The 25176-nt window shown below is 42.6% G+C and overlaps 1 protein-coding gene across 4 annotated transcripts in view; it reads left to right on the top strand.

The window, feature by feature from the left end:
* The window catches only part of GRIA3 (glutamate ionotropic receptor AMPA type subunit 3), a 212731-nt gene that overhangs the window by 113479 nt on the left and 74076 nt on the right, over nt 1-25176 (top strand). For all 4 annotated transcript variants that reach the window (XM_075068839.1, XM_075068838.1, XM_075068840.1 and 1 more), the window contains 5 exons: nt 1813-1974; nt 8112-8279; nt 12546-12650; nt 14478-14585; nt 15796-16002. In XM_075068839.1, coding sequence (XP_074924940.1) covers nt 1813-1974; nt 8112-8279; nt 12546-12650; nt 14478-14585; nt 15796-16002 — 750 coding nt within the window. The remainder of the gene's footprint in view (nt 1-1812; nt 1975-8111; nt 8280-12545; nt 12651-14477; nt 14586-15795; nt 16003-25176) is intronic.

The following is a 25176-nucleotide window of genomic DNA, read 5'->3' as shown; positions in this document are numbered from 1 at the left end:
TACTAATTTAAAAATAATAATTCAATTATATGTTCTCCACTAATTTATATCCTCTTAAATAACACACTAGATAATTCTAATCTTCTGTATAGCAGATTTTAAATTTAAACACTGTAAAAATAATTACATTTTATTTGTACATGATACAAGTGATATAAAGAGCCAAATTAAAATTTGTAATTCCACGTAGTAAAGTGGCCAGACTGTTTAACCACTCATTGGCTTTATATAGGTAGAACCTCATTGCAGAGTTAGGATGGTACTTTATACATATTCATTGACCAGGCAGAGGACAGTATATTTTTATCCATATTAAAAATACACTTCCCCACACTCTATAACTGACTTTTCAGATATTTCTTTGATATTTTTGAAAAGCAATCAGCCAGACATGCTGCAGAAAAGGGTTATAATGTAGTTGATCCTGCAGAGTCATTTTTAGCTTCTGTGTGTAGAAAATGTTCTTTTAAAGTCATATCACACTTTCTAGTTACTAATCCTACGTTGTAGAAGAGTCTCTATAACCATTTTTTCTGGTGATGATTAAAGCAGGTTAGATGAATTTTAAAATGCCATTTTCCTTATAAATACTGTGTGGCTTTAAAATGTGTCACTGTGCATTATGGAACTGATCCTATTCACACTGACTACAGTATACTTCACATAAACCAAAAAACAGTGGGCTTAAATTGCTATTACCTTGTGCCACACATAGCCATTTACATTTCTGCAAGGTGACTGCAAATTGCTACCCAATCAACTCGCATCTACATCCACTTTACACAGGAGTAAATGACAATATGAGGCATAGGGCAGTGGAGAATCAGGCCCACAAGGCTTGAAAGTGAAACATTAAGGTAAATATTGTGACAATTAACACTGCACTGTCTGGCGTGAGGATCATGCTTTGCCACAACACAGCAGTGAGAACAACAAGGGGCATCATGCCTCTGAGCCACCGAGCTTTCTGGCACTCTCTCATACTGTTCAGCATTTGCTGCTCTGCTGGCTGGTGCAGAGGAGGTAATGGAGCCAAGGCCCAACGTTCTCCATCTCTTTTGGTGTGGTTTACACCTCAAGGATATTAACAGTGGCTGACTTTTCAGCAGAAGCATCAAGGAGGCTCCTTGCACCCCATTTCCCCTTTACCCTCCACCTTTAACACATGCACAAGGTGCAAGAACCAGCTGTAGCACCCTGCATGGAACTTGGAGGGAGGCGTACAGATTGCAGAAGGAAAGAGTTTTTGGAAGAAGCACTGAGAAGCTATTGGGAATGCACATGTCTAGAATGCTACCTGCAGATGTAGCATCTCTGTAAATAGTTCTCTTAATAAAGAGCTAGTTTAGTTTTACAACCATGGAATCCTTTCACATTATTATCCAGCACGCAGTATATGGAATACCAGCTATGATCTGAAACTACATATTTTAACAAAAGAATTTGAGTAAGTCATTAACCCATATGTCAATCAGTCCTCTTCTACTGAGCTTTATGTATAATATTGTGTACCCTTTTTGGTATGTTTTGGATCACATGGAAACTTTGCCACTCTGGAACAAGCCAGTGTTCCATCACAAAGTGTTTCCAAATTCCATTTTATTCCAATACTACAATTTGCTGTTGCAAGAGATTGTCCTGTAGATAGGGTATCTTCTACTAGTGGCAGGGAACTTTCATCAGTTTACTTTGTACTAAACTAGCCCAAGATTTAAAAATAGCATCTTACCAGAATGTTTGTTTTTAAAACCGAGCCAAGTTGCAGACACTTCATATTACACTGATTTCTGTTTTCTGCACATATTCTTCCAGGGTTTTACAGATATTATACTGGAGAGAGTAATGCATGGAGGCGCCAATGTTACTGGATTCCAGATTGTCAACAGTGAAAACCCAATGGTTCAACAGTTTCTACAACGCTGGATTAGACTGGATGAAAGGGAATTCCCTGAAGCCAAGAACTCTCCATTAAAGGTAAACTTTTATTGACAGTGATGGAAGCCTTTTGCATTGTGTTTTGCAAAAATCTGATTCATTTTAAAATATATATGTATGATTTTCTCTGCTCAGAATGAGTCAGAACATTCACTGCTAGACAAAAAAAGAGACTGTTAGCTGGAAACATGAAATAAACACTTAATGGTGGACTCTGTGAGGCAAAGAGCCCCATCCTCAGTCATTTCACACGTAACACTGCTGTCGTCAGATGCTCCTGGTGTGGTGCTCTGTTCTAGTCAGTGTTGATATCAATTGGCTGCGTGCGTGTTCCTTTGTGTGCTGATCCAACTCTGCGCAGATAGCTGACCCAGCAGACCCCAAGAGAACCCCCAATGACCACAGACTCTAATAAGGTACGAAGGCACCCAGGCCAGGTTTATTGTCAAAGAGAAACACAATCTCCAGCTCCCTGGCATAGAAGTCCAAGGTACTGCTAAGGTGCTGCTAGCTAGTACTTATGTGCTCCCTGACAATGGACCAGCTGAGTCAGTGGCGGGACTTTCCACTGCCCACTAGGCTGGACAAAGACACTGCCCCAGGGATGCATTCTTATACACAGGTACAAACAAGTTACACATCACTCCTGACGTATTGAGGTGCAACCCTTCTATGTAGCAAGGTACAGCCCCTCTACGTAGTAAGGTGCCGCCTCTCACCGTGTACATGTTGGTTCGAACAAAACAACTCTATCCATCATTTTACCCTTTTGCCTGTCCTTGGGATGGGTCGGCTTGTTCCTTGTTATCTGTGTGGAGTGTACAAGTATGTGAATGTTCTGATATCTAGTGTTCAGTACCTTTTAGGTACGTATCTTATTGCAGCATCAGCCCTTTCCTTGCCAGCTTCTGTGAGCAGGGCCTGCCTCTGGCTCACAGCTTAACTTTGCTTTATGTTAGCAAAGTCTTGACCATTACTTTAGTTCAGGCCTTAGGCCTCATACCGGGCCTCTGATTCCAAGGTTTATATCTCATGGCCTCCTCTTACTACAACTGCCACTGACTTCAGTTAGAGAGGACTGAAAAACGTCCTTTTATTGTACAGATTTGAGTCCAAACTACGTAGCACTGGCCAATTCCAGCTGCAGAATGATGTAGGATTGGACTCGTCATGGGGCCACCATGAGCCCCTCCCAATATTCCCTTTAGGGAATGGACCCCAGTGACTACATACAGCCAATTGCCCTTATAAGGAAATACACTGTTATGTGTGCTAAGGCTTTTGCTATTAGACATCTACGAACCATTGTCTCTGTATGTGTTTCCCTGCAGTGTTGAGGCACATAATATAAACATGAACATGATTGTACATAAATATATTCTATGCACAGGCTGAGGTGGATAGGAGCCCTGTTTTTATGTTGTCGACACACTTATCTTCAATTATGTCTCACCCAGCGAGAGATGTTTTCCCCTCAGCAATGAACATTTGCAATGATCATTTGCCACGTCTTTTTTATTTTCCTTTTGCCATATGTAAAGGACTATTTAACATCCCACCTTTACTGATGGCTGACTCCTCAAGCAAGCGCACAACTTTTGTGATGCTGTTAACCTGACTCCATTTGTGTTTAAGACGCCTTAGTTGTTGCTATTGCTCCACCGTGGAATCTCGTATATGTACAAGTGGTCTTAATAGTTGCCCAGGTCCCTTCTACAATAAAATCCTTCTTCACGGTTGTCAAAAGAACCCAATAACACTATTTCTTCCAATTCTTCACTGCACAGGTAATTTTTGTCTTGGCAAAGTATCTACAAACAACATTCACTAAAGAACCATGTGCCATGAACAGGAAGTGCTGTCACAGATCAGAGAGTTCTTACAGATGTAATGCAGGCTACCCACTAAATGAATCGTTATTTAGCACCTAGTCATACCAACAGTGGTGCAAGTAGAATCCATGTCTTACCAGTATGGGGGGGCACCAGCTAAAGGGGGGGGCGGCACATGACCTCCCCATTTGATCTTCCATATGATTCCACCCCACCCTGCCTGCAGCCCAGGGCCCCCACGCTCTCCCCGTCCCCTCCCCATGATCCATCCCACATTACCTGAGGGGGGGCTCTGTCCTCCTCCTGCTGCACTGGAGACTCCGGAACCGCAGCAGGGAAAGGAGCAGAATGTGGAGCTGCTGGGCAGCTCCTCTGGCACGGCTCTACCGCCCCCGTCCCCCCCCCCCGCCCTTCCACACAGCTGCATGTCCTCTATCTGTACAGCAGAAGCCCAGCCAGAGGACAGGGCTGGGTGGACAGGGCTGGGGACAGTAGAACCGCCAGAGGAGCTGCTGGTGTGGGGCCACCGGCTCCTCCTGTGTCTTTACGCTACGCCATACTGCCTATAAATATCTTGCTTGCATGGTGTACCAGACCGTGCCACTGTACTTGCACTGCTGCATATCAGGCAAATAAATTGATTTTGAGATACAAAGCCAGTCAAAACCAGAGGTAGACTTCCAGCTGAACACTGCATTGTTAGTGAGCATAAAAGGTACTTGATGAATGCAGGAGATGCAGCTTGGTTATCAGAATCTCTGTTTGTTCTTGTATTGCACGCCTCTGGAAAAGGGGGAGAAGGGGTGCCTTGAATTTAACAACTTGTCTCCATAGCTAGATGAGATGATATTGCACCCTGTTGAATGAGGGGTAGTAAAAAGCATTATATTCCTCTAAGGTATATTTGCTACTAAGTTGTTGACTACCCAGACTCCAGTGCCACTTGGATGTGAAGTGCAACCTGCTTCATGATGACTAGCAACTATAGCTATGGTAGTTTGGGCTGTCAAAGAATCAGAATGATTCCCCCTTTACCACAGACCTGCTGGGGCACATAATCGTTTTCACCCTTTTTACCAGTGTATCAGGAAACCTCCATCCACTATTTCCCTCCCTAAACATGTACAGCGGTTCTGGACGTGCCACCTATTGATCCCCTTTGCTCTCCATGTTACCGCATCCCTTCAGCAGGCCTGGTAGAGTAGTTTATGTGGGGTAAGCTGGAGAAAGCCTCACACAGACTGCTGGGGGTCCCAGGGAATAGCTACGTCTTAGAGGTGCTAAAACCCACCCTCATCTAATGAACTAAAAAGGGTATTGCTAGTAACAGAATCACAACCAGTTAATACCCCTTCCTGATTTTCTCTGTCTCTTAGTCTTAGTTTTCTTCCCCATCTGTAAAATGGACATGATGATATTCACTTACCTCCCCCGCAGAGGGTTTTGTTAGGGTTCATCAGTCAATGTTTGAAATCATAAAGGGCTAAACAAAGTACTTGGTATTATCATCATGCTCTTCCTTTCTCCCTTTCTTTTCCTCTTCTCCCTCTTCCTCTGGTTAGGCCTCCTCTACTGTGCCGACTCACATAGCTGAAAGGGAGGCCCTCCAGTTCCGGAAGAGTGAGTGGCTGACAGATGAGGATGGTTCCATCAGTACTTATTCAGTGCAATGTAACACAATTGGACCAACAGAAGAGGCCTCAAAATCTATAACTTCAAAGCAGATCTCCTTGGGGGAAACTCATCCCCACACCTATAGTAAACCTTATAGAAGGAATGCTAAACCTGTTTACCAGACATCTCATAGTTGAAGCTGTTCTTCTGTCTTCTCCTTAATTATTATAAAGAAAGAAATTTCTTATACCTTTACTGCATTTTTTATTAATGGAATGGACACTTCTTCCCTAAGAAACCTAATGATCTCTGCTGTTTTACCAGCTCTATCTAGCCATTTCATTCCAAGCTGACACCAAACTATTCAAAGATACACCCCCAAAGGCAGGATTTTGCCTATCATGAAGGCTCCCTGCATGCCTCTATCTGACACAGCCACACTGCCACTGAAGAGTCCGTGGGGAGGGAGTTAGCCAGTGTCCCACAAAACAGGGGTAACCCTGATGTCACCTATTAATTGCAGAGCCAGGAGCACCTGTCAGTTTAGAGGAGCTTACTAGAAGATACAGAGTAAAGGGAAGTATCATACTGGGCTTAAAGCTCAGAAATATATGTTGTTACCCTAAGCATATTTTAATCCAGTTAAAAGCAATTTACATTGGGAGAAAGTTATTCTCTATCCTTGAAAAATAATCTTAGATATATGGTACAAGACAGAGGTTGCATTACCTTTGTACAAATGTACTGCTCATTCTAGAAACTTGCACAGTATTTATCAATCAATCAAAAAACATACTTAAAAAATTGATGTACAGTATTTTTGATTAGGGAATAAATTGCCTGGAGATTAAAGTCCTGATGTTTAATTTATTCTGTATTTTATCAGCCTTTCCCTTCTCTCCCTCTCTCTCTTTTTTTCTTTGCCTCCTCATGCATTTATAAGTAGAATTTGAATAAAGCAGAAAATTAGATAGCTCTTTTGGCATAACTTGGAAGGGACTGCATTGGGGTTATTGACAATTGATCCAGTCTACTGAAAAAAATGATCATCATGCAGGCTTTACGTCTTGCTAGATTGGAAAGCTATTACAAGATTTTTTTTCATGCAAGAATAAATATCTTTTTAAAATATCTCATTCTGTATTGTTAGGTGGAATGTGTCGTGTAATATTTGTTAATGAATTAGAGAGAGAGAGCACACTGCAGTGCCAGAACCACAGGAAAAAAGGGTGAGGTAGACAAGGATTGAAATAAGCAGCTGCATCCAGCTAATCACAGCTGTAAAGCTCTCACCGTGTAAAGGACAAGGCAGCCAAGCGTTTATAAACAGGACCATAATTTAAAACTTGGGAAGAATGGCTGGCACAAAAAATCTTTTCCCGGACACTATGTGTGGTTTTTTTTTATCAGGTGTGTTTCCCTGGCTCTGCCGGCATAAACACACATACTCCTCCCAGTTCTGTAAAAGTTACCATAGGTTTTACATGTTTATTATCAAAATGGGCAGCCTCCCACAATAAGAGCAAAAACATTTTTCAATGTAGTGGCCACTGGAGTTTTAGTCTTCCCTGCAGGATAGAAGTAACTGCTGCTGAAATCAATTATAATTTACTCATGTCCTGCAGGACAGCAGCTAAAAATGCTATTGAAATCCAGGATTCCATCTTTCCACCTTTTGCATGGGTAGTGTTTGTTTGTTTTCACAACAATGTAAGTCAAATGGGATGCAAGGGGATCTAAATGATCATGCAGTAAGGTTTGCTAACTACAAGAAGACAGGTGAGCATTCCAGAATGTGCATACATGCACTAGATTCTTTTTGGAAGTTCAATATTTCTCACTCATTTACATACAAATACCGTAGAGATAGGATGGAATCTAATGATGCAGCAGCGTCAAAATGAGGTCCTACAGAGGTTTGCAAGATTCCATTGTATTTGATTACAATGGAACTCTATATATTGTATTTAAAGTATGCACACAAAGTAATCTAAATCCGACTATGCTCATCAGCAGTGCATAGCCAGAAATCAAGATCTGGCTATGCACTGCTGACCAGTCTCTAGCAAAGTAGAGTTTTCAGATGAATCAATGGATATGAAAAAATACAGACACATCTCCTAAGGACATTTGTTGCTTATGAATTGGGAGTGATATCAGATTTATAACCTGAGTAACAATTGTAGTTTTGTACAATATAAGGCAGTAGTGCGGGTGAGGTTGTTTTGGGGCTGGGTTTTTTGGTAAGAAAAATAAACCAATTTATGGCTGGCCATGGATCCTAGCTAATCAGAAACATGGGCCAGACAGAAATCATTAACGTTAACTTTAAATTACTCCTAGCTCTTTGAGTTGGTTACCTGATTAAAAGAAAATCAATCCAAGCAAAACTCAAATATGAGTTGTACGTTGCAGTTGGCTACAACATGGCCCAGCATTGCATTATAGGTCTTCTTCATCAACCTGCTTTAGATAGGCAGCTCTCCAATTAAATCTAGTCAGTACTTTACAGAACTATAAACTATTTTTCTATGTACTGTAGGAAATCATAACATTTTAAATTTCTTACTTTAAATATATGTAATTGCTAAATGACATGTGACATATGGGGGGAGTGAAATTGTTGCTGCTCTAAAAACATTTGAACAGGGAGAAATAATAGACCTTTGTAAACCTGAGGCAATTTCCTGAGTGCAGTTTGTCACAATATTTTATTTGCATCAATTTTAGTATACATCTGCACTGACCCATGATGCAATATTAGTCATAGCAGAGGCTTTCCGCTACCTCCGAAGACAGCGTGTTGATGTGTCCAGGAGAGGCAGTGCTGGAGACTGCCTAGCAAACCCTGCAGTGCCCTGGAGCCAAGGAATTGATATAGAAAGAGCACTGAAAATGGTAAGGACAAATGTACCTACCCTATTGAACAGGTATATCGTATTTTTACAACATAAGTCTTTAAAACAACAACAACATGATGAAAGAAGTAGCTTTCAAAAGCTACCTGTAAATCTGCACGTGCAGCTTTGCAACAAATGCACTTGTAAGGTCTCTGTCCAGGCCAAATGGGGCAGAACTCACATCCTTCTACTCCATAAGCACAGGGCCTTGGTGCTTAAGCTAACAATGACTATCCTGTACCCAGGCCAGTAAAGAGGGTAATGACAAACACGAGAGAGGTCTGACATCCCATCCAATCAAGGGCCATGGTGACACTCTCAGTATGTTGCACACATGCCCTCTTCCCCATGGCCATAAATTTGTCATCTAGAATTCAGTGGTCATAGGAATTAAAAAGCGACAACAGGGCGCCAATTGTAATAGCTAGCCAATGTGACACAGTTCCTACTGTACTGTATACTAGCATCTCTGCAAATGGCTGTGTTAAAAGCTTTGTGAACATATTCTGAGGCTAGGTTGAGGTCAAAAATGTGGCCCAAAATAAAACAGAACTGGGTGAACTGTTTATCCTCAGGAGGTGTATTCTAAACCACGTATATATTATGAGCATATGTACCAGTGTGTATTTATCTATATATCACACCAATCCAAAATCAGCTTATGTCTTTTTCTAAAGGTTGCACAAACATTATGATCGACCATTTTTAACAGACTGCAAGATTTCCGCACCAGCCTGAACCTTAGCCCTGGGTTTTGCCTCACACCTGCTCACTGAACCCTAACATAACCCTATTTTCAACTTGATTACTTCTATTTGGCCAATCCCTAGTACTAACCATTAGTTATTGCATCAGATCTAGTATTGATCAAATCCCAGTGGTTTTGTCTGTCTTTCTTTCCCTTTTGTATTGAACTGATTTGGGGGGCATAAAAGTGAATGAAAACCTACCAGATACATAGGATCTGATTTTGCTCTAACTTGGATCAGTAGATATCAGGAATAACTCCATTGGTGTAAGACTGGAGTGAGTAAGGTTGGAATTAAGGCCACATGCTATAAAAAGGACCCCTAGATCAGACTTCATTCACTTGGCTTAATTATTGCTTTTTCAAATTTGCCAAATTGGAAGGATCAAATCAAAAGGGTAATTCCCTCTCTCATAGAATGAGAGATATGATTCTGTCTCTCACTGTCAGAACACTTCTTATATCACAGTGTCAGCTCCCTAACAAATGCCCTAACTGTAGTTTCATTAATGTAGCATTACACCCTTTTGAAGATAAGTTAATTAAATTCAACCTTCATAACAGTTAAAAGATTTGTAGTCAGTTAGAACTTAATTAGAAGTGATACATAAACCCTTCAAAAGAGATCCCAAAGTACTCACATCAACAGGGCTCGAACGGGAACACTAACTGTGCAACAAGACACACTCTGTTTGAGAGAAGTAAAAAAAAATCCAAACTTTGGTTGGTACAAGGCTGCTGCTTTAATAAAAGATTCATAAGATTCACAGAGCCACTTTCATGATTGAGGCAGGCACAGAATATTGAATTACATCAGGGTGATTTCAGCCCGTTATATTTAAATAGTCTAACGTAAATTGAAGAGGTTTATCCATCTATCTCCCCACTCAGTACCCAACGCAAGATCATCACACATCCCTGATTCCTACTAGAACCCACACAATGACACTTGTTCTTTTTCCTGTTTAGATGATGGTCTTGCACTTTTGCTTCAGGAAGTTATGACTTCCAATTAATAATATTTCCTACCTACATCAGCCATGGAAAACCTTTAAAAAAAGAATATTCAGTACAAAAAATCCTGCAAACAATCAGTCCAAGCATCCTACAAATAACTGATCCAAGCATTAGACTCAATGTCAAACTGCAGTCGTCTTGCCAACAAAAGGCAGATTGGTATTACCTGATTCTGCATCCTTATATCATTGAAAAACAAGGCAAGTCTGTATTTCTTCCCCTGAATTTGAACCTAAAGTGTCCGATAAGTGGACAACAACTGACCTGAACATTAAAGGAACTGGCACATGAAATTGCAAGCCCAACAGCAAGGATTTTTAATGAATCCATAAACATGGAGTTCATACCGTATGACTGGAGAATTGCTAATAGAGTACCTATTTCTAAGAAGGGGGTGAGAGTGGGAAAGTGATCCGGGAAACTACAAGCTTGTTAGTTTGATCTAAATTGTATGCAAGGTCTTGGAACAAATTTTGAAAGAGAAAGTAGTTAAGGCCTAGAGGTGAACGGTAATTGAGAGAAAATACAACATGGTTTTACAAAATGCAGATCATGCCAGACCAACTGGATCTCTTTCTTTGAGAAGATAACTGATTTTTTAGACAAAGGAAGTGCAGTAGATCTAATATATCTGGATTTCAGTAACACATTTGATACAGTTCCACATGAGAAATTATTAGTTAAATTGTAGAAGATGGGGATTAAGATGAGAAGTGAAGGGTGTATAAGAAACTGGCTAAAGGGGTGACTACAATGGGTCATACTGAAAGGTGAAATGTCTGGCTGGAGGGAGGTTACTAGCGAAGTTCCTCAGGGATTGGTCTTGGAACCAATCTTATTTAACATTGTCATTCATGACCTTGACACAAAAAATGGGAGTGTGCTAATAAAATCTGCAGATGACACAAAGTTGGATGGTATTGCCAATACAGAGGAGGACTGGAATATCTAACAAGATCTGAATGACCTTGAAAACTGGAGTAATAGAAATGGGGGTGAAATTTAATAGTGCAACGTGCGATGTCATGCACTTGGAGACTAACCACAAGAATTTTTGCTCTAAGCTGGGGATGTATCAGTTGGAACAGAGGAGAAGAAAGACCTGGATGTTTTGATCACAGGATGACTATGAGCTGCCAGTGTGTTGCATCCATAAAAAGGCTAATGCAATCCTAGAATGCATCAAGCAAGGTATATCCAGTAGAAATAGGGAAGTGTTAGTGCCATTACACAAGGTCTTGATGAGACCTCACCTGGAATACTGTGTGCAATTCTGATCTCCCATGTTTAAGACAGATGAATTCAAACTGGAACAGGTGCGGAGAAGGGCTACTCGGATACTCTTTATACATCACCTCAGAATTTGGCCCACCAAATAAACCTGGAGCAAAGGGATTTTACTGAATTATGTGATCCACCCCTGTGCATCAGAACCAGATCGATTGCATCATCTCTAAACCATCCTTGGCAGATCAATGATCAGCTTTGAACATCTCTAGTGACTATGATTCTACAGCCTCCTTAGCAAATTGTTCTATCACCCAACTCTTACTACCACTATAAAATTTCCCTAAAATTTAACATAAATTATCCCTACTGAAGTTTCTAACAGTTACCACTTCTGTCTTAGCTGAAAGCTTGTCAGTATTGATAAGTGATGAATTGAAGTATCTTCTCCTTTAATACTAGGGAAACAAGAAAGACAGATTTTTTTGCCTTTGAAACAATGTACTTCATACTTCTTTCAAAATTATTAATGTGAGTAAGTAATGGTAATGACTTACATTTATGTAGCATCATCCATCTAGACAAAGCTCAATCTCTTTACAAGGTATAGACGAAATTCTGCCACTCCTCCTCTATTGGGGCTGAAGTCTGATACCTTCACTTATATTGACTTCACCAGGTCTAATTGTGGAATAAGGTGCTACTCGGTGTAAGAGTATCAAGATCTGGCCCTATAGCACAAGGCTTATGCAGTATGTACCACTTGAACCCAGGGTGACCAGACAGCAAATGTGAAAAATTGGACATGGGGTGGGGGTAAAAGGAGCCTATATAGGACCCCAAAATCAGGACTGTCCCTATAAAATCAGGACATCTGGTCACCCTACTTGAGCTGAAATTGTGACAGTTTATGTGGCACTTCAGTGGTACATGCACCCTGTATTGGCCTGTTGAAAAGGAGGGAATTCCACCAAGTGCGTATAAACATGGCAAAATTGGACCTTGCACATAATATGTATGCAGGATTCACTCAGCACTGAAATGCAGCCTTCCGTGCAATGGAAGGGGGCAGATCTGCATCAGCTCATAGGCAGTGAAGAAGAATAATGTTTACAGTTGAAAGAGACCTGGGGAATTTTAGGTAGACAGAATGTAAATAGCCCTATTGGACGCTGGATAGGGCACAGAGAGAGTAAATTCTTTCAGGACATAAAAGAGGGAAAAAATCAAAATAATGTTCTGTGTAACTGTTTTACTATTTTCCTGTTTAAGGTACAAGTCCAAGGAATGACTGGAAATATCCAGTTTGACACCTACGGACGCAGAACAAATTACACAATTGACGTGTATGAAACGAAAGCCACTGGATCACGGAAGGTAAGTTCTCAAAATATGTATTTTCCTTGGGCTTCTTAAAAAATATGTATTGCTGCAAAGTCATGAAAACAAGCAATGTCATACAACTGTTGTGAAGTTATAAAACCTGCTAGATCCCCCTCCCACTACATTTCTCTCTCCTCTTCCCTAATTTGTTATGCAATTTTATAGGAATGTAGTTCCATTCTGTTCTTGTTATTCTGATCATGTCCCCCCACCCCCCCTGCCCTTGAATCTTTTCACTGCTTGAATACCTTCCTACAGCAAACGCCTTGGCTTCACCTCTGAGGTACCTACCCTGCCACATCTCAACTCTGATTTCCTCCTACAGTGGTGTCTTCAGACCCTTTGCCCAGTCCTCTCTCCTAAATTCCTTTCATCTCCTCCTTATTCTCCATTATAGGCCTCAGAGCAATAGAGAATTTGGAACCCATATATTTTAAAAACCTCTTAAAATAGAGTAAAACAGCATTTGGTTTTTAATCAGGATAGTCAAAGGATGATTATCTCATGGCCTAAGATAAAATAGTCAGAAGTGCCTATGTGAATTAGTAGCCTAAGTTCCATTTTCAAAAGCGGTTGAGGGCCAGATTTGCAGAAATATTTAGGTGCCTAAATATGCAAATAGGTGCCTAGTGGAATTTTCAAAAGGGGCTAAGCAGGTTAGATGCCTAGATCCCATTGATTTCAATTAGAATTCGGCACCTAACATTAAAACTTCCAGTAGGTGCCTATTTGCATCCTTAGGCACCTACACACCTTTGAAAATCTGATCCTTCTGCACTTGGCTTTAAAATCTCATTGCAAGACAATGGGACATATGCACCTAACTCATTTAGGCACTTTTGAAAATTGTACCCTTGCTCTAGAAATGGATGCTTCTGTATATCAAGAATCCCAGCTCCTCAGCCTGTGTATGTAACCCTAGAGCTTTATGACATCAGGTCTTGAACCTTGGCACTGGACCAAAACTAAATATTGCCTCTCTGGGACATAGGACCAGTGCTATTTTTATCCTCTGCCTTTAACCTGACCTACATTTGTAGCAGCTTATAGTTTTGTTTTGTTTTGTTTGAAAAGAGTGGTTTTGCTTTAAATAGTAGCTGTTTGCAGTGGCTTAGAGATTTAGTATGCTAGAAATAGACCAGGTTGAGACTGATTAAGGGCAGAGTTCAAGTGAGACAGTTAAGGCTGCAAATTAAAAGTAGTTCATTCAAGAATTCTGCAATTTATTTTCTTGTCCTATGTTGTATTCCCTGGTTGCAGAAATACAGGAATTATTCCATGGGTATTCTGATAAAATATATTATGTAATAATAGTATATGTATATGACACCATCCATTACTGTCACATAATTTTTGCATATCTATTTCCATGATCAGGGGTGGCTCTAGACATTTCGCCGCCCCAAGCAGGGCGGCATGCTGCGGGAGGCGCTCTGCCGGTCGCCGGGAGGGCGGCAGGCGGCTCTGGTGGACCTCTCGCCAGCTGGTCCCGTGGCATGCCGCCCCAAGCACGTGCTTGGCGTGCTGGTGCCTGGAGCCACCCCTGTCCATGCTACACACTCAGTAATGGAACAATGTAAAAATTCAGCAAAAGGTTCCCACAGCCCAATGTTGTCATTAAAGTGTCCCATGACCTTGCTAATAGCTGATGAGGGGTCCTAGAAAATCTTTAGATCAATGTTCATTTGTTTGTATCTTGCATAAATCCTAAGTAAAAATCCCTTTTTTAAAATAAAAAGGGCAGCTCTATTTAAGCATTAGTTTTGTGCACCAAAATCATTGTAAAAATGTGTAACTAGGTAACACTCTCTGCTTTTGTAGGCTGGTTACTGGAATGAATATGAAAGATTTGTGCCAGCACTAGACCAGCAAGTGTCTAATGACACTTCATCTGTGGAGAACAGAACAATAGTAGTGACTACCATCCTGGTAAGTTGCATGTTCTCAGTCAGTATGTGCTTAAGGGGTAAGACACGTGTATTTTAAGATTTATTAGAAGGCCCAGTGTTGAATGCTGTGTGACTTCAAGTGACTGAGAAGTTCAGCAACCTCCAGAGATGTACGGAGGGCTTGATCCTGCCAGCACTTACACACAGGAGTAAATTTACTCACGGGAGGAGTCCCACTGATCTCAACATTGCGCTTTCCTTCTTCTCAGTTACTTGAACTCAGTGGAACTCCTCACGTGAGTAAAGTTGCTGATGTATGTACGTGATTGCAGGATCTGGCCCTTCCTGCTGTAGGACCAAATCTTGCAGCCCTCATTCAGACACAGCTCCTGTTGATTAAGGATGGCACAGTCTGGCCCACAGTGAACTGGAAATGCTTTGACAATATGTAAAGACATCCAATGCTTGTGGAGAATAATGCTCTTCTTATATCTCATAGGCAGTGTTATCTGTGTCAGTTCTAAAGCCTATTGCTTATGTGGTCTGTAATTCAGTATTATTTGTGCCTTTGGTGCCTGTTACAATTGTCCTGAACATGAGTCAGTTTCATGACACTGCTAGAAGGATCATATGTTACTTGACTATGATTTAGTGAGACACACTCAGCCTTTCAGCTGGGATTTTCAAAGAAGTCTACAGGAGTTAGGTGATCTGTGGTGGAGCTGGGCACCTGAATGCCTCAGACTTCTTTGAAAATCCAAGCATCAGCGTGATCCTGCAACATTTAAATAAGTGGGGATTTTGCCATGGACTTCAATGGGAGCAGGATCGGGTACATCACTGCTTTATAAGCTAAGTACTGCATTATTATGGTGTGCTTATCTTTGATCTACTGGAGATTCAGGCCTGATCCTGAAAAAAAAACTCATGTGAGTAGCCCCATTGCCTTAGTGGGAATACTCTTGTGATTAAAGCGAATTGCATATGTGTTTGCAGGATCTGGCCATTGATGAATTTCATTTGCGCTTCTAAGGATTGTTAAACTAAATTATTCTGTCTTGCCAGGAAGCCTTTAATGTTTTTGTGAAGCTGACTTGGAAATCTTTCCAATTACTATATAAGAGAAGCCCAGGAAATATTGTTGAGATTTGCCAATAACATAACATAATGCTAATAACAGCTCTCATTTTGCATATTTTAAAGGCATGTGTTATATTCATAGACCTTTGATCTTTGCTTTTGTTTCAAAGGAATCGCCATATGTAATGTATAAGAAAAACCATGAACAACTAGAAGGGAATGAGAGATATGAAGGATATTGTGTAGACTTAGCTTATGAAATAGCAAAACATGTTGGAATAAAATACAAACTGTCAATTGTTGGAGATGGGAAATACGGAGCTAGGGACCCCGAGTCTAAGATATGGAATGGCATGGTGGGTGAACTAGTCTATGGGGTAAGTTTCCCTTAACATTCATTTTAATGTTCTTTTAAAAAAAATGCACGGCATTAATAAACTGCAAAATAAAAAATCTCTGTTTAAATTTGTTTTACAATCTCTAGATATTTATTTTTAGTCTCATTTTGTAGTCTGTTTTTGTTCCATCGCATGGAGAGTGTTTTTTTTCACTGCCACCCCCAACTAGTCTATACACCAAATGGTTATGCAATGGTATTTGGGGTGAACATAAACACAACAGAACATTTCTGCTCTCGTCGCTTTGTGCTGAGCTAACAACTTGCATATGCTGATCGAGTGTGCACCTTGCTTTCTGCTTGCAGGCTGACAGCCATTTCTTCCTTCTCCCTGCAATCTTTGTGAACAATAAGGGATGTATTGTGCCCTGCACAATGTGAGTGCATATGTTTGTGAGGAGAAGATCTTCCATCTCTTCTTTGTGTTTATGTAAGGCAGGAGTGCATCCTTGCACTCCTCTGAGATGACACAAAGCTACCAGCAACACTGGTGCAGGCTCCCAGAAAAGAGTGCAGAGCCAGCTTTGCATGAGGAGAGATTTGCCCTGTACCCTTGTAAAAAGGTGGAACAGAAGCTGGATGCACTGCAGCTCCAGAAGCTGTCATCCCTGCTGGAGGAACTCTGTCTCCAAAGTTGCCATGGGGCTTGATCCTACTCTCATTCAAGTCAATGGCGAAACTCCCATTAATTTTCCTGGCCCACAGCGACTGATCCTGCAACATGGAAACTAGTGGAAGTTTTGCCATTGATTTCAGGCCAAAAGATGCGCCGATGTGTTATGCATTTTCACCAGGGCATATTTCATGATAAAGGCCTAATATCACCACATTTATGGAGTGTTACAACCCCAACAAGGTCATCTACTCCTAAACTCTGGATTTAGTTTTAAAATATCTGCTACCAGCAAATCAGCTGCTGTCTAGTTAATTGTGCTGCTACTTTTATGTTTGTATATCATGTGTATGTCACTCATAGACTCATAGACTCTTAGGTCAGAAGGGACCAATATGATCATCTAGTCTGACCTCCTGCACAAGGCAGGCCACAGAACCCTACCCATCCACTTCTATAACAACCCCTAACCCATGACTGAGTTATTGAAGTCCTCAGAATTGTGGTTTGAAGACCTCAAGCTGCAGAGAATCCACCAGCAAGTGACCCATGCCCCACGCTGCAGAGGAAGGCAAAAAACCTCCAGGGACTCTGCCAATCTGCCCTGGAGGAAAATTCTTTCCCGACCCCAAATATGGCGATCGGCTAAACCCTGAGCATGTGGGCAAGACTCACCAGCCAGCACCCAAGAAAGAATGCTCTGCAGTAACCCAGTTCCCATCCCATCCAACATCCCCTCACAGACCATTGAGCAGACCTATCTGCTGATAATCCAAGATCAATTGCCCAAATTAACGTATCCCATCATAACATCCCCTCCATATACTTATCAAGCTTAGTCTTAAAGCCAGATAAGTCTTTTGCCCCCACTACTCCCCTCAACGTAATAGGCACAAAAGACACTGGGTAACTGTTTTATTACTGCTATATTTAAAAAACAATTAAGATTTCTGAATGCTGAAATAGTAACTCAGGCCTGCCCAGCCCATTCAACTTTTCTGAGCCCTGTCCATTCTACTTGTATGTATTTTAAACCTTAGAAAACAGTGATTTTATGGTCTGACTTTTGGGGAGGAAGGAGTGGAGTCTAATGAGCACTAAGTGAAGAGGACTGGAAATCAGGACTCATGGGTCATATTCTTTCCCGCCCCCTGACTTGACGTGTGTGACCTAAGCAAGTCAGCAAACTTCTCTGTGCCTCAGTTCTACCAGCTATGAAACAGGAATAATAATATTACCTATCTCATGGGGTGAGGCTTTATAAGGCACTTTGAGAGTTGCTAGCTCAGGGCATAGTATTTTACTCTCTGTGTTTCTCTCCACTTCAACAGTGTTATCTATAATTAGACCATCTGCAACTGCCCTAGTCATCTAGGCATGTAGCAGCCCATAGGCAGATATAGTCATTTAAAAAATGCGTATTAAAGAGAGCCAAGTGACAAAGAGAAAAGTAAATTCCTAAAGATGTAGTGGCAAGCTGGGATTGAGCCTGCTGGAGAGTGTGTTATAAGCAATGTCACTTCCTCTGGGACTTGATGCAGGTAAAATTAACCTCTGCAGCTACTGGACCATGGATGATGCCTCTGTTTCAAGGGCTTGCACCAGCTCTGCAAGGTGCTCCCAGAGAGCAGGCCTTGGGGGGGAGAAAGTTCACCCCCTTTTTCAAGCTAGCTTTTCTTTGAATAAGCTGGTTTGATGTAGAGCCCTCAGCCACATCCTTCTGGGACTAGCACAGCTCAGAAGTCTATGCGTGTTGTGTATTGCCGAGCCCCCAGTGCTTTACCTCAACACGATTGCACTTATGAACCTTTGTCTGCAGAGAGCTTTGTGACCACCATGCACCCTAATACTGTGCTGGTAGAAAAACAAAAACCTGTCCCTCGGTCTGTCTTTTGTTTCATTCAGTGGGTTCATTCCCTTGTATTTAGGAAGCTGGGTTAGCAAGGCTTTAGCTTTCCAGTTGGTGACAAATTGAAACACTTTTCATTTAGTTTGGGAAATGAACAGCTAGTCCTTATTCTTGTGCAGTCAAAGCTTAATTCTTTGATTTGCATTTAACTGCAGTGCTCAGTTATCCAAAGGTCAGACATGTCCCCTGAGTTTTGACTGAAGATCCAGCCAAACAGAGTTGCTCAGCTCTGCTGGGCTGGCGCTGGAGTGGAACTGCAGGAGCCAGCAGGCCTTAGGGAGACCACCTAGGTCTCTGTAATCAGGGAAGGCAACCCCGCTATGTTGAAGTCAACATAGACTTCAAAGCCTCCCCCAATCATCTGCAGGCTTCGGGTATCTTCCTGAAATGCTCTTATCCTTTCTCCATCTGCAGAAAGGGGGATAGTGACCTACAGCACTCAGCACCCTCAGAGGTGGGGATAATGAGCATGTGGAAAACACTTTGAAGATGAAGAATGCTCTGCAACCACTCATTATTAGGAACAGGTGTCTCATTTACATGATGACTCTCCTTTATCTCCCATGAGCTGAAAACTCTATTATGAAACTAAAAGTAAAGGTGCACGTTTCCCCAGGTGCCATTGTGAGCCTCGACTGTGAAATGACTGTCACATTTGCCTCCTCTGGATTCCATTTTGTGTAAACCAGGGAGAGATTAATTTTTAAATGCCTTTATTAGCATGTATATAATCAGACAAGCAGGGCTAAAAGAAGCTTGAGTTGGGGATTTTTGGAACAAGTTTATCCAGCAGTTGAACAGAGCTGCCGCTGAATGCACTATTCAGGTCTGGCTCCGGGCAACAGCATCCCAAGCAGGTGCTTGAGGTGGCAATCTGCAAGGGGTGGCAGTCCGTGTGTTTTTGCCCCCAAGCAATGCACCGAATTGCCGCCGCGGACAGCGGGGGCAGTCCGTGTGCTGTTAGGGCGGCACGCGCATTTCCGCGGCAGTGGCAATTTGGCAGCAGCTTCTATGTTCAGCTGTCCACAGCGGCGCAGCTTCTGTCTTCTAGTTGAAGACAGGAGCTGCCTCCAAATTGCAGCCACGTGGAAACGCGCGTGCTGCCCTAAGGGCACATGGACTGCCCCCGCCGTCTGCAGCAGCAATTCAGTGCACTGCTTGGGGCGGCAAAACAGTAGAACTGACCCTGGCACTATTTCAGATTGTATTTGTTTTAACAGCTAACTGCTGTGCAGTCGCATGGTAAATAAGATGTTACTGTGTTATAGAATCATAGAAATGTAGGGCTGGATGGGACCTTGAGAGGTCTTTTAGTCCAGTCCCCCATGCTGTGGCTGTGGCAGGATCAAGTAAACCTCAGCCATCCCCAAGAGGTGTTTTTTTAACCTGTTCTTAAAAACCATTGATGATGGATATTCCACAACCTCCCTCGGTAACCTAATCCACTGCTTAACTATTCTCATAGTTAGAAAGTTTTTCCTAATCTCTAACCTAAATCTCCCTGTCTAAGTCTAAGTCAGTTACTTCTTGCTGCTAACCTGACATGTTTGTTGGCATCGCTGGGGAGACCATATGCAAATTCTATTTAATATTGTCCCTTTTGTGTGCATTGCCTCCTGGTTTCAGACCTTTTTTACTGAAGCACTTAGGGCAGTGATAGAGTCTGAAATTTCAATGCTAGAAATCTAATTCAAGTGAATTGATGTTTAGCTTCATTTTTGCTATGTCTTTGTTCCTGCCTCTCCATTACTGCTTCCTACCTTCTTTGGGGCAACCAGACACTTTCAGGAGAGAAAAGGCAGAACAATCCCTGTGTTCCTACCTCCTGGCCCACATGCAAGGCAGATGGGTAGGGACAGGTTCCTTGTATATAGGTTCCAGGCAGATTATGGAATGCAAAGTCATTTGCTTTCATCACATTTTTGTAACTAAAGTCTGGATTTCTCATTTAACTTCATTTTTGCACAGTCTCCTTCAGACTAAGGTTCTCAGCCGTGCTGAGTTTCGACTCAGTGCAACAGAGAAAGAGCCTGTCAGAGCGACCCAGATACTGAGGGCAGTGCTGTATCAGCCCTGCCCCAAGCATCAGTTAGCGTAGCTGAGAGTCTGCTCTTATCTAAGCCATCTAGGAACAGCCCACAAGAGACCATAGCCCATATGCCAACTAGGGGTGGCCAGAGTACAACCTTCTCCAGGAGCAGTCCTCCCTGCCCCATGACATATCCCCTACCTCAGGCCTGGATGGGTGGTCTGGTGATGAAAGTTCTCCCAAGGTGGACGAAATGCTCTGCTGGCAGGGCGTAGCTGCTTTCTGGTCACTTTGCACCTTGAGAGTGGTGCAAAAAGGGGCGGGACACACTAGAGAATTGGTGGCTGCATGGGGATGATGGCAGTGGGGTGACTCCCCACTGAGAGGAGAGTTAAACTGCTCCCAATCTCTGAACCTTAGTCAATGTTTACATCTGACTAGCAGAGCAGCCCACCAAGGCAAGTGCTGTCCTCCAATGAGCCATCCCCTAATGACATCCCTCTACTTCTGCTGATTAGCAGCACCTCCCACTTCCGACTCTGAGTCCTGTGCCCCAGCCAAATGCACACCAGAGTCTCCACTGCTACAGCCTTTTATAGGATTGACTATCCCAAAGTGTGGCGGGAGATGGGCAAAGCCATGTGGCCACCTCCTTTCCCTTCCCCACCACTTCTGTGTAATAGTTTTCAACTCATATGACATAGGATCCATCACTCTGTTGAGATTTATAATGGAGCTGTGCTTAGAATGGAGGGAAGATGGTCCTGTGGTTAGGCACAAGATCTGGCTCCTGTTCCTACTCTGAGTGATCATGAGCAAGTAACTTACCCCGGCCCAGCTCTCACTGCTAGCAAGGGAAGCAATATGGCTGGAGGTATATTCTACCCTTTACCCCTTCCATGGGCTGGAAAAGAGAGTTAAACTGCTCCCAATCTCTGAGTCAACATTTAAATCTGACCAGCAGCTCAAAGCACCAAGGCAAGTACTGTCCTCCAGTGAGTCATCCCCGCTACTTCTGCCGGTTAGCAGCAGCACCTCCCACTGAGCACGCACAGGAGATGCTTTGCTGAAGGCTTTAAACCTACCAGCCATTGAGGCCTAGACAATGGCTCTTCTCCCTGATGTAGGGTAAGCCTCTTTCCATAGGCTTTTATTTAGTCTCTTCCTTTTGAAGTGTGCTCCTATTCTTTCTTTCCTGCTCAGCTAGGGAATCCTCCCCTCCATGGGTTTGATCTGGTTTTCACAGCAGTGAGGCTAATTGAAAGCAGGTTTAACACATTTCTTAGTTGTGAGAACAAAATACTTTATTAGGAAAAAAAAAAAGAACCCAAGCCCTACAAGCACCATAAACCCTCCCTTGATAAAAGAGTCTTTAGTAGAACCGCTTTAAGAAGGTAAGATGCAGCAAAGGGGAGGAGCAGGGAATTCAGGGAGAGGCAGCCTCTCTGCTGTCATATGTAATGTTTGAAAGTGCCGATATACTTCACTGCATTAAAGTAGCCCACAGAAAGGAATAATGTTCTGCTTTGAATGATTCTGGCCACTTGTGCTTAAATAGCATCACGCTTTTGGGAATGGGATGAAGATCATTCTCAGCGCGGGGGCAGCAGTGTGCTGGGAGAAAAAGGACAGGGGAGGACAAGAGGTGGTTCTGTTCCAAACTCTGCCCGTAATTCCCATATCAAGAAGATAAACCCACGCTAGCTCTGATCGAATAAGCGTGCTAAAAATAGAGGGTAGGCAAGACCAGCAGGACTAGCCACTCCAAGTATGTACGCATCCAAGAGACTAGGCATGGACTCGACAGCTGCTCCCTCAAGCTGAGACTGTGCTTCTATTTGTAGCGCATTTGTTTGATCAGAGCCAGCATGAGTATGTCTCCTCAAGCTGGGAATTCCCCTCCCCTCCACAGCTCAAAGCATGAATGTACCCTAAGTCCCTTAGTCTCCCTGGCCTTAGGCTCTCCAGTTGTGAAATGGGAATAATAATACCCCTCACATGGGGGGCTGTGAGGATGTAATTAATAAACACTTTTGCCATGTCTACACGAAGGAAAAAGGTGCATTTGTTAACATGTTAGCTAGTGCCGTGGTTCTCAACCAGGGGTCCGGGGCTCCCTGGGGAGCCAAGAGCTAGTTTCAGGGGGTCCGCTAAGAATGACCAGTGTTAGACTTGCTGGGGCACAGGGCAGGTGATCAAAGCCCTGTCACGCAGGACTGCAGTCCAGGGCCCTGAGCCCTGCTACTCGGGGCTGAAGCTAATGCCTGAGAAACTGTAGCATGGGCCCCTGGGCAATTGCCCTGCTTGGTACCTCCTAGCCCCTGCCCTGGCTTTTATATGCAGAAAAACAGGTGTTGTGGCACAGCTTGGCCATGGAGTTTTTAATAGCAGGGGAGGAGGGCTCAGAAAGAAAAAGGTTGAGAACCCCTGAGCTAGAGTGTTAACTATCACTTTTCCCATCCTAGTGTAGACAAGGCAGGTTGTAGTATTCACATGCGTTAGCCCTGGGGTTTACCTTGCCCAGATAACATGTTAAAACTACAATTTGCTTCATCTACACTAGGATTTTAACATGTGTGTGTTAACACACAGTAGTTCATCAATACATGTTGGTTAACATATCTAATTTGTTAAAATACACCTTTTTCATTAGTGTCAATACGGCCTTTGAAAGTGTTTTAATATCTTTGAAGGGGTGGTCAGCATTCAGAAGTCAACCTTTAGATACCACCCGTAATACATGAGATAACAACTAATTTCCTGTTCTAAGTATAGGGAGAAATGATGGCATCTCCCATGGTACTGAATGGTGGCAGATGCTGATCTTTAATCACAACCACTGTATAAATCCTTAGCACTATCTTCTATTGTTGTTTACTTGTTCCTGCGCTCAGTACTTCTGGTGACAGCTGGGCTTTTGCTTCCCAGTGGAATGCACACAGTGAACACCTGGTGTAATGTCTCTCTGATCCTCCATAAGGGGTAATTTAGAATGCAATCTAAGTTTTGGCCCAGTTCCCAGATCAGGCAAAGATCTTTCAAAGTGACTATAGCACTAGGCTACTTCTCAAAAAGCAAAGAACCGATAAATTCTCCAGTACCTGCAGACAAGAACACCCAATAATTCATGAAGGCAGGAACGAGGCCCTCATCTCTCTCTACTCCCCAAGCCTGGAGTGAGAAAAGATTTTCTCTGGCCTTTTGAGGGGAGGAATTCCCAGCCCCTGAGAGCAGGGAGCCTCTAGTCTTTCTTCCTGTGTCACTTTCCTTCTCCTGCAAGGAAGGATGTTTCTACATGGCGTTTTTGTTTTTTTTTCCTGGTCCCACAGGGAACTGAACTGCTCCTGCCCGATCAGGTCAGTTGTTATGTGCCTGGTTGAATGGGGAGGATTCTTTTGCACTGCTCAAATGCATCATGAGCGAATAAAGAAGATGCCTGAAACTGAATTATTCAGTAATATTTCTCAGAGATTAGCAAGTTGTTTCAGAAACCCTCAAATTCTGCAGTGGGGAGGGGCGGGGATTGGTTGGCTGTGTTTTTAAATCTGGCTTAATTTTTATGGGCCCTGTTTATTCCATGTCCATCATCAAGAGAGAAATGAATTCCAGTGCTGCAATTATTAATGATGACTTAGGGTGCTTAGAGCCTTAGGTAGACAGATTTAAAATAATTAAAAAGACAAGTAAGTGAATGAATGCTGGCTAGAAACATGGGGCCTGACTCTAACCTCAGCAGTGTAAATTCAGCAGGGTTACTCATGATGAACACCTCTAGGAGAGTGATAAGAATCAGGCATTGAGGCTCTACCTCTACCTGGTTCACCTAAATTTTAGACCACTCAAGTACAAGAAAATACTGATTATGTTAAGATAATCCAGTACATTATACTAAGTAGCCATGTTTATGTTAGTAATAAATTAGTCTACGTGTAAATGCGAGGGTGCCTGTTAAGGGAAGGTAATGTAGTGGAATATTCACACATGTATACACACACATATTTGCATAAGGGTCGGTCCTGGAGCCGGTTTTGTTCAATATCTTCGTTAATGATCTGGAGGATGGCGTGGATTGCACCCTCAGCAAGTTTGCAGATGACCCTAAACTGGGAGGAGTGGTAGATACGCTGGAGTGTAAGGATAGCATACAGAGGGACCTACACAAATTAGAGGATTGGGCCAAAAGAAATCTGATGAGGTTCAACAAGGACAAGTGCAGAGTCCTGCACTTAGGACAGAAGAATCACGTGCACTGCTACAGACTAGGGACTGAGTAGCTAGGCAGCAGTTCTGCACAAAGAACCTAGGGGTTACAGTGGACAAAAAGCTGGATATGAGTCAACAGTGTGCCTGTGTTGCCAAGAAGGCTAACAGCATTTTGGGCTGTATAAGTAGGAGTATTGCCAGCAGATCGAGGGACGTGATCATTCCCCTCTATTCGACAGAGGCCTCATCTGAAGTACTGTGTCCAGTTTTGGGTCCCACACGACAAGAAGGATGTGGAAAAATTGGAAAGAGACCAGTGGAGGGCAACAAAAATGATTAGGGAGCTGGAGCACATGACTTATGAGGAGAGGCTGAGGGAATTGGGATTGTTTAATCTGCA

Source organism: Chelonoidis abingdonii, chromosome 8 (genome assembly GCF_003597395.2).
Source record: "Chelonoidis abingdonii isolate Lonesome George chromosome 8, CheloAbing_2.0, whole genome shotgun sequence".
Classification (NCBI taxonomy): Eukaryota; Metazoa; Chordata; order Testudines; family Testudinidae; genus Chelonoidis; species Chelonoidis abingdonii.
This window is presented reverse-complemented; position numbering and strand designations above follow the sequence as displayed.